This window comes from Pistacia vera, unplaced genomic scaffold (assembly GCF_008641045.1).
Source record: "Pistacia vera cultivar Batoury unplaced genomic scaffold, PisVer_v2 Contig975, whole genome shotgun sequence".
Lineage (NCBI taxonomy): Eukaryota > Viridiplantae > Streptophyta > Magnoliopsida > Sapindales > Anacardiaceae > Pistacia > Pistacia vera.
The window spans coordinates 6,173-19,221 of NW_022196862.1; the positions used below are offsets into that span (position 1 = coordinate 6,173).

Sequence of the window (13,049 nt, forward strand, 5' to 3'; positions counted from 1 at the left end):
AACTGATAAATGAAAATGAAAGGAAAGTACTTGCAAGTAAGCAGCACAGAAAAGAAAAATACAGTTCCATGTTCAAAACCACACACACAACGAAGTACAACTCATACTTAAAAGCATGAGAATCTTTCGAGACTTGATTCGAGCACTAAAAACTAGCCTTTTCATCAAACTTTAACTCAAGGAAAGTATGTATATGCAAAATCCAAGATGGATTATCTGCTAGAATTTGAGATAATGAACTCTTTCTGTGAAATAATCTCAGTTTCAGGCAAACCACCTCCCGTGAAAAACGCAGAATACACAATAGGAAAAACTCTGAACACATTCTCTTCTTAGAATTTATACAAATCTAATCAAAACCAATAACATATGATAAATTTCTGCAAGTTTAGATGTATTAGAAGATACCCCATTGAAGTTCAAATGACCATGATCCTTATCAATATCGCCATAAAAACAAGAAAACAAGAACTCTAAATCCAATTTATAACAAAACTAAAATCAACACCAATTTAGGTTTGACATGAAAATTAAAACTAAAACTATATAAAACAATTAAATATAAAACTTATAAATTTTAAATCCAAATCAATGTGATGTGAAACCATTGAACTATAATTACTACATAGTTTACTCACATTCAGTTCTTTACATAGCAACTAGACATCGGTCGACCCGACCCGTTAAGTTCCCGTCGAATCCACCATCATTCGAAAGCCGAATATTCACACCCTCACATGACACTTTCATCAAACGCCACCTCATCTCCCACCACCCGGTTTTAAACCGGACCCACCCGTAAACCCCAACACTGAAATCCACCAGCCCACGAGCCTTCCGGTCCTCCTCGATTCTACTCACCACACTCTCGCCGACGTACTCGTCCACGGCGCCCAACCGGAAATCGACATGCGTCTCGTTTCCCTTATCCTGCGCGAACGGCGCCAGCTGCGTCGTCGCGAGCTCCAATCCGGCGTACGCCACCGACGCCTGGAGGGAGTTGTACGAGATCGCGAGCTTCTCGTTGGGGTTCTTAACCGTCAGGGTGAACTGCCACGTGGCGGAAAGGGAGGATGTTGACTCGGTGGTGTTGAGTTGGGAGACGGAGCCCGAGTCGACTCGGAACTGGGGGAGTTGGGGTCTGAAGACGAGCCACGTGATGAAGGAGGCCAAGGCCATGACGGTGAGGAACGCCAGGACCATCACTATGAGACGGCGGAGAAGCGTGGACCCTGCTCGACGGTCGGGCTGATGATAGTAGGAGGTGGGGTCCACGTGACTTCGGGGTGGTTGTGGCGGCGGCGGTGGGGCCGCGTAGGCGTAGGTGACCGGATAGCCGGTGACGGACTTGTCCGTTTGAGACGGGTCTTGGGCCTGGGCTTGGGCCTGAGATGATGTTGCCGCTGTCGCCATTTCTTTTAATTTTCTTCTTCTCAAAAGAGTTGAGAGTTTTGAAAGACAAAGACTCCTCAGATAAGAAAACTAGAAGAAAAATTAATAAATTAAGAGAGAGTTTGTTTCGTTAGTTTATTTGGGAGGGAATCTCAACGCCAGTGAGCTGCCGGAAAAGAGAGAGAAACAAGACGGATGAGCTGTTAGTGTACACGTGGCATGTTTGGAGGAGTGGAAATTTTGAAGTGGTTGTTATAGTTAATTGTTAATACCATACCGTTAATGGAATACCGTATTTATGGAATTTGTTTTAGTTAAAAGTTAAAACACATATCGCTCAGTGAGACTGTTTTAGGTGAGGAAGAAGGGTTAGTATTTTGTTGTTTTAGTGGGATTCACTTAAAAACCTCCTTAAAATTCACCACAAAACCTCCTTAAAATTCACCACAAAACGTACAAACAAAACTCATCTTCAACGATAACAAAACTCATCATCAACAATTGTATCAATCACTTAAAAAGAAAAAACTTCCCTAAAATACAGTATAAAATCTCACATAAACAAATCAACAAAACCAAACCATGTGCGCCGTCGCAAGAGATCCGTGGTTGAGGAGCTTGCGGTGGCCAAATGAGCTTCTCGCGGAGGTCATGTGACGGATTTTTTGACACCCTGAAGTCTTAGTGAAAAGACGTAAATATCCCCAAGTTTTGGAAATGTACACCATCAACAAAAAGTGATGTGATATACTATTGAGTTAACAAACTCATCTGTAACTCAATCCGTCAAACTCTATCTTCTTTCTCCTTTATTTCTTTTTTTTTTTTTTTTCTCATTCTTCTCTCTTTTATTTTATTCTTCCATTCGTCTGCCTCACTTCAACTTGACCCGCTTGACTTTGAAAAATTTTCAAATGACAATTTAAATTTCACATAAATACTTTGGTCATGTATAAATATAATTAAATTTTTTAAATTTACAAAATACCTTATACCTCACAACTACACTAAACTTTACACAAAATTTTATACTCCTTCTGTTTCACAATAATAGTTGTTTTAAGGTTATACACATTTTTTAATAAAACAATTCTCTCTTTCCTCTTGCTGACTCCTCCCTTTGAAATTGAAATTGCAGGTGAAAAAATTTTAGTTTTGTTGCTATATAAAAGTGTGAAAGTGTTATTGAATTTAATATCTATATATTATTTCATTTTCTCTCTCCTACTCCATCTGTTACTGACTCCATCTCTTATTGACTTGCATTTCTTTCATTCTGTTTCGTTACTCACCATGGCCAAACAATGTAATAGTAGAAGTGTGCTTGGGAAAATCGATTTGAATGTTCTTTCAACATTAGAAGCTACTAATGAAGTTAATGACATAGATAAGGAAGTTAATACGCATGTGAGTCAGAAAAACCTCACAAATGAACAAAGGCAAGCTATTTTTGAATCTCTGTTGAAGCGAAGTGTCAATGGACAATTAAAAAAAAACACTACATATAAGGTGGCTCAATTATTTCGAGTTAGTATGCGTACAGTCCAACGCATCTGGCAACGAGGAAAAGAAAATGAAGGATTGGATTCTAACACTAATGTGTCTAGCAAAAAGGCATTAAATTGCGGGCGCAAGCGTCTTCAAATTGACGTCAATCAATTTCGACATATTCCATTGCGAAGAAGGACAACACTTAGGTATTTATCTGTTGCCACAAATTTGTCAGTGACAACGCTGTTTAGGCAATTAAAAGAGGGCTTTATACGTCATCATTCAAATGCTATAAAACCTCTATTAAAGGTGGAAAACATGAAAGCCAGAATACGCTTTTGTTTATCGATGATTGAACAAGGCAACAACCCCAATTGTTTGAGGTTTGTAACCATGGAAAATATTATTCATGTTGATGAGAAGTGGTTCTACATGACAAAGCAGTTGGAGAAGTATTACCTCCTTCCTGACGAAGATGAGTCTTTATGCACATGTAAGAGTAAGACTTTTATTACTAAAGTCATGTTTATGGCTGTACTAACACACCCAAGGTTTGATGAATCAGGGAATGAATTATTTTCTGGAAAAATCCGGATATTTCCTTTCATAAATAAAGAACCTGCAAGGAGGAGCAATAAAAATCGTTCTGCAGGAACCATGGAGACTAAAACAATCAATTCTATTAATAAAGAAATTTATCGATCTTACATAGTTGAGAAACTCTTACTAGCTATCCGAGATAAGTGGCTAAGAATTGATGCAAGAAGTCCAATATTTATCCAACAAGACAATGCGAAACCTCATATTGGTTTGGATGATGAGTATTTTCAAAGTAATGCTACTAAGGATGGCTTCGACATACGTTTGATCTGTCAGCCTCCGAATTCTCTAGATATGAATGTTCTAGACCTTGGTTTTTTAAATGTGATACAAGCACTAATACCAACAGGCGCCCAACTTTGTAGATGCGCTCATAGAGTCTGTTCAAAAGTCATTTGAGGAATACTCGCCAACAAAGTTGAATCATACGTTTTTAACTTTACAGTCATGTATGATTTCAATTTTGAAAGGTGGAGGTTCGAGCAAATATAAGGTTTCCCACATGAAAAAACATAGTTTGGAGGGACAAAAGTGCCTTCCTAGCCAGTTAGATGTCGACCTCGAGTTAATTGGAGAAGCAATTGCTCAATGTCAATAAGTGTTGTAATTGACCTATCTGATAGTTTAGATTATTTTGTTTTGTCTATGATGTTCATATGGGTTCTGATAAGATATTGTCTTTTAGGAGTAGTTCGTGTTTCATTTTGATTTCTGTGTTTTTTGCTGTAAAGAAATTCTACTCTAGCAAGCAAGAAAAGAACTTGTTCTATTTTGTAATATAAGTTTTTGTTATGGTAATATATAAGAATAAAAGAATGAGTCCTAACCAAAAGACCCTACAAAGTCACGGTCCTTGGACAAGCCTAAGAAACCAAAGCAAGAACAACAAAAAGAAAAACAAGGATTACAGTCCTAACAAAACATGTAGTTAGTCTAAGAAATACTAGACAAAAAAGGCCAACAGTAAAAAAAGCAAGCCATCTGGGCATAAAGCAAACTGCACAGTCTGTACACAAACGTCCGCAGCCAAAAAGTCTCAAAACTCCAACCACCCTCAAGGAAATCTAGCAAAAGCTTCAATCCCAGCCAACAGAGAAACCAAGACTCACCATAGCAAAACTCCTACAAGGCACACCCAAGGATAGGAGAAAACAAGCAGCATCTCCTGGCAAAAAGGGAAATCCAACAAAGAAGGTTTTGTAACCAAATCCATGACTTGCATCTTGGGGCAGCCACACACCCTTCTTAACACTCAAGGCCCCTCAGCATAGGCCAAAACAAAACATAGGCAAGAGTTACCAAAAGTGAGCCAAAACCCAAATAAAAAGCAGCAACTAGCTGAGAAAAACTTAAAACACCTAAAACACCCAACGATCACTCTCACCAAGGAGTACAAGGCCCGATCGTCTCTTGGAGGCCACACGAGCCATAACAACAGTGAACATATCACACTAACAGGCACTTTATAGACTTCGACATATGTAAAGGAATCAAGCAAATCACCCAATACACATTTTTGTTCATCATTGTTCTAGCTCTTGATGAACATTTTTGTTCATCATCACCCAATACCGAATTAAGGTTGTTAATTAGCTCTTGAGAGTAGGACAAACATTGGACTTCTTTAACACCATTTTCACAAGCTACGCACAATCCATGATATAAGGCTAAATATTCTGCATGCAGTGTGTTAGAAGCTGACACATATTGTTCTAGTAAAGTCAAATTTCCACAACATGTATCATGCATTACAACACCCACTGCTGATTTTTCCTGGTTATTCCAAACTCCAGAAATTTTAATTTTGACAATCGGTCTTGATGCACCTTCTACATTGTTTTTTGCAACATGTACTGTATAAGAGAAAATATTGTAACAAATTAACTGAATTGACGGAAGCAAAAAAAGTATATTGACATCGACCATAAAAAAAAAAAAATTAAATAAAACCTCCACTATTGACATCCACCATTCCATATTGATTTGCAATACTTGTACTGCCTTCAATGTCAATTAATTTGACCTCACTGTTGATGTTATGATTATCTTCAAAATCTAAACATTCATAAATTAAAAAGTCAAATGAGTTATACAACAATGTACCATTATCAATTTTAAGAATAATAACCTTAAGAAAACACAAAAAAGTCACTTACATGATAAAGGCACCCTTAACATCATTTGTTCTAATTATTTATGTGAAAGTTTACAACTTGTAATCTCCACTGCGTTTACAGCCTGATGTATTTACAGGACCTCAATTTCCACCTGGAAAACTAGGCAATAGCGATAAGACCCAAAAATTGACAAGCTAATTAGGGTTAAGGCTTATTCTAGAAGAAACTAACTTTCTGTTTGGTAGCGAATTTCCAGAACACAATAATGCAACAACATCAAACATAGTCAACCATAACATTTTTTTTCTTTCTCCCACACATTTTACTTCACAAATAAACAAAGCACAAAACAGTGGAGGCAAGGCAATTAAATGCTATCAAAGCTACTTACTAGTGAACTCTTCCAAGTTCTTCTATTAAGCCCTGATCAATGAACCTACAAAATTCTTCAAATTGTATCTGATTAAACCCAAGTATTGTAGACATTCCCACATTTCCATCTCTGAGAATTTTGAATTTCCCATTTATCAAAAAATCCTATTTTTGCATCGAATCAAGGAAGAAATACCTGCCACTCAACCGTTTTCCAGAAAGCCCAAAGAGGAAAAGTCTCGCGTGGGCTTGTTCGCTTGATAGGTCTTGGTCACTACTAGATTGAGTAATGCCTGAGTCGCAACATCAAGGTCTAACCCAAATTGAGCAAGGGCGGCCACTTTGCAATTGAAAATCTCGATAACTTAAACAAAAATCCAACTTTATCTTTTTCTAAAAAAAAGGAGAGGCTACAAAGTACACAAGAGATCGTAGCATACGTGCTTTCAATTGAAAGAGTTCTTCCTTCCTTTTTGTAGGTTCTACAACCTTAGTAATCAAGAAAGGAATTTTCTTATTTAACTCATTTGGTTTGAAAGGGCACATAACAGTATCGGTTGAAACCCTTTCCTTGCAAAAGGATTGATTCGCCTATGTTGCTCTCAAAGGGTTACTCGGTTTCACATCATGAAATACTCTCACGACTATTTAGGAGAATTGCAATCTTCACTTTGTATCCCCAACTATTTGGTTGGACCAGCTTAGTGATCCTTGGAGTTAACTATCTCTTCGGCTTTACACTACTAAATGATATGAGCAGGTTGGAGTACTAAGAATTCCAAATACACAGTCTCTAATCCCTTGATCTATGATGCACTCTTCTCAGAGCCACTCTTCACCTGTATTTGAGAGAGAGAGGAGACGAGGGGCAGAGATAGAGAAAGGGAGAGAGGAGATGAGAGCCAAAGAAAAAGTGGAAGAGAGGAGACAAGGCCCATTCGTTGAGAAAGAGAGAGAAGGTTGAGTAACTTTTTGGTCAAATGTCTTTTATTTTGGAAAAAGATAATAACCTTAAAACGACTATTATTGTGAAACGGAGGGATTAACTTTTATTTAATTGCACAAAGAACAAAATCAATAAAGTTTGTATATACAGTATTTTCGTATACTTTATGAAATAAAGATTATTTCTAAAATTCGATTGTCAAATTAAACTACTAGAATTCTTGTGTCTCAGTATTTTTTACTTTAAAAAAAAAAAAATCATATCAAAATGCTAAAGTTACAATTAAAGATAAACATCAAGGTTATCATTATTAGCTTAAAATTTTAACAAATTAGAAGGGTATATTTTGGCGCATTATTTAAGGGGTCCTATATGATAATGAGATTACAATAACGGGGCATTTGATTACGACCCTAATTAAGAAGATTACTCTAGTAATCTATCTTTTAATCTAGGCATTATCTTGTTTAGTTCAAAGGGTTTGGATTATATAATGTTTTATTATAGGGGGATATTATATTAACAGAATAAAAGATCATCTTGAAGATTACTGGGAATGTTTAGAAAATGTGTTCGGTTGGTTCGAATAAATTGGTGAATAATATGTTTGGTTGGGAGGATAAATGGGTGTGTATGTTATATAGATTACTAAATTGCCCTCCTTTTTAAATATTAATATAACACTATTTTTTATTATTATTTTTTGAATAATTTTGTTTAACCCCCTACTTTTCAGATTCAGCAAAAACACCCTAGCAACCAAAAATATTTTAAACTTAACAAAAACACCCTTACCCACCCCAAGCCACTGCTGGCAGCTAGCCACCACTGCTGGCGGCCGCTAGCAATGCCACAAATCTGGCCATGACGTCGGTAGTGCCAGAGATTTGGTCGTTTAATGACCATATCTATGGCTGTTTCACAGCCAGATCTCTGGCCGTGAAATGGCCCGGTCTTTGGCTGTGAAACGTCTATCGTTTCACAGCCAAAGATCTGGTTATTTCACAGCCAGATCAGTCATTGTTTCATGGCCACATCCTTGGTCGGGAAACGACCAGATTTGACTTTTTCCGACCATGGATCACACTGGCGCACGTTCGACCATATATGGTCGATCGTATGCCATTATGGCGACTTTTGGCAGCCTTCGGTGACAGTTCATGGTGGCTACCGGTGGTGGCTAGTTCTAGGTATAATGGCATTTTTGTAAATAATGACAATAACGAGGGCAATGTCGTCCACAAAATTTAAAAAGCCACGACAAAAGTGTTTGCATGAGTGATTGGGTGTTTTGTAAATATTAACAAATATAAGCTTAATTTGGACCAAAAGCTCAACTGTTTAGGGACAATATGGGAAAGAAATTGTAATACCAGGGTAAGTTTTAATAACAGCAACCCCAACCCCCCCCCCCCCCCCCCCCCACCGGGTATTAAGATTACCAGAAATATATCCCCCAAATGCTACTGTTTGTCATAAAATATTCTGAGAATAATTTTTTACAAACCAACCAAACATCATCATCTGGTCAATTTAAAAAAAAGATTACCCCAATTATCCAATATTAACCCGATAGAAACGGCCCCAAAAGGTAATAAAAATTACAGTAATATTTTATTACGAAGTAATATTCAACAGGTATATAGGAGGTAATGTGATCACCGACTTAGATGGTGGTATTTTAATATTACCTGGTAATCCTAATTTTGTTACAATTTTACCCTCACTTAATAGAAATTATGGACATAAATGCCCTCCCATTGATGTCAAATAATAAGTAAACCATACGTGTAAATTGACTTATTTAACCTAATTAAATTTTTTTTGGACATAAATGCCCTTTATTATTATTATTATTACTATATTTTATGATTTATGTTTTAAATTAATAATTAATTCATTAATTAAAATTAATAGTAATATTATTAGATTAATAAATTATTTACTTATACCCACTAATCTCGTAAAGGCATTTCAGTAAAATAATATCTAAGTATTTTGTAATTGTTGATGCAAGAATTACACTAACTAAAGTGATCCAATCAACCTAGTAGAGATCAAAACTGATGTGTGTGCGATTACGGATAACCAGCAATGAATAAATAATTTGTACAGTAAAGTAAATGGCAAAGAGATTTTTAAAGTGGTTTGGCGAGTTGAACTCTTGAGCCTACGTCCACTGTTATTGTATTTGCTGTGAGAGTTTACAATGAAAATCCTAGAATAATTTGCTAACCCCTGTCTCATCATTGGAGGGGGTTTATATATAGAGTTTATACAAAGGAAAAAGCGAAAGTAAAGGGATTACAATTAAGTTTGAACTTTGAAATGCAACTCCGATATTCTCGCGATTCGGCGTTGTGATTGCGCAAAGATTGTTGTTGATATGATCCTTTCCTAGATATCCGAGATCTGAAGTTATCTATGAATTGGTTGAACAACTATGAAGATTGGCTGCGACTAGCTTGTACTAGGTCGAGCTATAACTCGACGAGCTTATGCTGGGTCGGACAATCAGTAGAGTTGAGCTGGTCTTGGATCGGGTTATAACCTCACAATACTCCGAACTTGGTAGAAAAATCACACACAACATCTGCCCCCTAGTGTTCAGTGCTTGTTTTGAGCTTTGAAGACTATTGCTCGATTTGATATCAAGCTCGACATTCATTGGTAGGGCATTAAATGCAGATTCAGTCAAGCTTCATGAGTCGGACTTATGCTTAGTCGACGTACTCCACACTTGACATTTTCTCTTTTGTGACATTCTCGACAAAATCAAAATTTGAAAAGAAACGGTACTTGTGTAAATTCCACACAGTCATGTCACATTAAATGCAGCAGCCTTTGGCAATTACTTTTCATCACGCGTGGGCGACTACAGTTGTCCACACACGAAGTGAGGTGAAGTGCGGCGATGGTTATGATTATAGTAGTCTGACGATTGATTGCCCCTCGTGGATGATTGACGCGTGGCCAAGTTTAAGGGCCGAGATTGCTCAACAAATGGAGGATCAAGATTCACTGTAGATCGACGACTATGATTGAACCTTGCCCTTTCATCTTGCAAGCAAACTATTATAAAAGCGGGTGAACTCGTCAGAAAACTTACGTACTTTGCAGAAATTCTCAAGCATTCTTGCTTATTCCATCGCTGCTTCTTCATCTTCACGGTGCTTTTCCAGCGAGTTCATCCTATTCTCTTATTCCAGTAAGGTTTCTTTTCCCTTCCTTTACTTGTTTTCTTGATTTTCGCAGTTGTGGGTGGCCATTGCCGTGGCCACATTGAGTCTTTTAGGGCTTTGTTTAGGTTTTCAAGTATGTCTCCAACGATCTTGGGTTTGAGGAGGGTTTATCATGATGGCCGCCAGAATCCTTGGTAGGTCGTGTGCATTTGTTGTCTGATGCGAGCTATCTCTGGTGCATGAATTGAAAGCAAAGTGTGGATAGGTCACCGAGTTTTTCGAGCTCTAACACATGTTTGCTTCTGTTTCAGGTACCTAGAGGCGAGTTATAGTCATGTCTTCGTCAAGCAACTTCATGTTTGATTCCTTTACGGGCTCAGCAGTCCTTGGGGATATAATCCCTGAGGTTTCCAAGGAGGTTGTCGCATAGAGCTCAGATCTTAGCATGGCAGGCTCGTCCGATCATGCTTTTGTGGAGGTTGCTCAGTCAAGGCAATCTCCAATTCATAGGCAGCGGAAGGAACCACAATCCCTGATTACTATGAAGGATCTTAGGCATGTAAAAGAGACTTATGCACCTTAACTCAATTTGAGGATTTCGAGAGGCTTCTCTAAGAAGATCCCTCCACAGGCTAGGTGGTGATCTCTAAGACCCTTCTGAGATGTGGGATGTCTATTCCCCCTCACCATTTCATCGACAACGTTTTGAGACGGTTCGACATCGTCCCTCTCCAACTGTCTGTGAACTCATATGTCATAATCATAGATTTGTACATAGCATTCATGATTGCTGAGCTGGGCAAGCCATCTATTGAGAAGCTCGTCCATTTTTATAGGTTGAAGAAAGGTCAAGACCAGACACTACCTCTCCAAGGCGAGGAAGGTACATTTTAACAGTTTGGTCAATGTTTTGAAGAAGGTCCTGCATTGGGATTCTCAAATTTTCTTTTATGAGTCCGGGGAGACTAGGGTTTTTACTTCAGAAGCTAGTAAGACTTTGACCTCTAGTGAGTGTGAGCAGAGCTTTCAAGCTTGATGGTCAAATTAACCTAACTTTTTTGTTGTACAATTAACGTTGAACATAATTTTCTCTCCGCTGCGAGCTTACAGAGGCTTCAGCGTGATAAGTGCTTGAAAATACACTTATACTTAGTGGTTTATAGGTATCGTTTGTGGGAAATTAGAATTAATTTGCATGAATTAACATAATTGTTTCATAAATGCAGTTTTCGGGATCACTAGTATTTTTGTTTTGTTTTCAGGGAATAGAGCTTAAAAATAATATTCGGATGAGAGATGATGTAGGTGAGAGAATTTGTGATGACTAGAAACAAACGGATCGAGAGAAGTTATGGCGATTTGAAGTTGAAGTGAAAATCCTGGAAAACGCTTTAGTTTTGAACATGCGTCAGTAATTCAACAATAACTTGAGCTATAAATTTTGGATCGAGATGATTCTTAGACCGTTGGAAATATGATTCAAAGGGCTACAATTCATATCTTTACCACTTGGCAAGATTCAAATGTTATCATGCTCAAAAACCACCATCTTTTCAAGATTGCAAGTTCTGGGGCAGAATCAACTATGCCTAGGCACAGTGCCGTGGCACAACTGCGATTATGGAATTTTCTACATTAAATTTATGATGTGTATCTCCTATTTTAAGAGTTCTAAAGTGACTAGGATAGTGAGAATCTTAACCCTAAAACCCTAGGAGTATAAATATAAGTCTTTAGCTGATTTTTTGGGGGATTCTTTAGAGATAACAAAGAGAGAAGAAAGATATTCAAGAATTGAAGAAAAAGGGAGATTAAAGAAGGCTTGGAGAGGAAGAATTGGAGCAGATCATCATCAACTCCATTAATCCAACCAAGTTTCAAGTTTTTTTTTTCTTCTTTATTATTATTATTTGTTATGAATAATACAATGACGTTCTCATATTTATTCATGAAGAACTATTTTTTTTTTGTGATTGAGGGTGATTTCAAAACCCTAGACATGTCTTGTGATTAATAAAATCTGCATCTTTTTATCTTTTGATCCCTCTTGGTTATGTGATTATCTCTATGAAAATAGGGTTTAACTAGATTGTTCTAATTGTTTAAGTGGCCAATTAAATCGTTAGGATTAATCTATTAATGCCAATTTAGGTTGTTTAGTACGGAATTGCTTTATTAACCTAAATAACTAGTGGTAAAGTGTATGCCTGCATACATAGGGGGTAGTCACTCAAGATAACTAAACCGACCATATGAGTTTAGTCTTGATTCAATAGGTCTCTCGCAACTTAATGCTTTTATTACTTTGAATCTAGAGATCGTATCCTAGGTTATTTAATAAATAAGGAATTGGGTTATAACTGTGTCGAGTCCAACGACTTAGTAAGGAGAGATGAGAATTATCAATGTTTGGTACTTTCTAAGCTGATGTAATCAAGAGGAAAGAAAGTTAAAGAGTGCTTTTATTATATGTAATCCATGTCTAGTGGTGGCGAATAAACCTTCAGTCTCATTTCTCTCATTGATTTCTCTTTCGTTATTAGTTGCTTTATTTACATTGTTTGCTTTGAGTTTTTTTTTTTTTGTTGAGTTTTTATAATTTGTGACAAACCCCGTTAGAAGTAGATAATTAATTAAGTTTACAAATCCTTTGTGGGAAAGACCCTTACTTGCATTAAAATTTAGTAAGGTAAAATTAGGTGTTGCATTTGCACTCATCACAGCGCTTCAGTGACCTTTCTAACAGGGAGCGCAATGTTAACGGGAATATCTCGCTTCCTCGCTTGAGGGCATATGACTTTTGTGAGGATAACACCAATTTTATTACCATTCTTGAGAAAGGTAAGTGTTCGCTTGCTCGCGTTTCTTCCTTTTGTGTAGGTATGTCGCTTATTGCTTGTTTTCTTTTTGTAGAAATGTGGGCTGAGAAACTGAAGGGCCTGAAAAAGA

General features: G+C 37.3%; 2 protein-coding genes across 2 annotated transcripts; one reads left to right on the plus strand and one right to left on the minus strand.

Moving 5' to 3' along the window:
* Nucleotides 1–547: 547 nt before the first annotated feature.
* On the minus strand, nucleotides 548–1,706 carry LOC116121368 (NDR1/HIN1-like protein 10). The gene has a single exon (XM_031407325.1). It carries the CDS (start codon nucleotides 1,411–1,413, stop codon nucleotides 649–651), a length of 765 nt encoding a protein of 254 aa, XP_031263185.1. The 5' UTR covers nucleotides 1,414–1,706; the 3' UTR covers nucleotides 548–648.
* A 979-nt stretch (nucleotides 1,707–2,685) lies between these two features.
* LOC116121366 lies at nucleotides 2,686–3,882 on the plus strand. Its single transcript, XM_031407324.1, has one exon. The coding sequence runs from the start codon at nucleotides 2,686–2,688 to the stop codon at nucleotides 3,880–3,882; it is 1,197 nt and encodes a 398-aa protein (XP_031263184.1).
* Nucleotides 3,883–13,049: the final 9,167 nt, after the last annotated feature.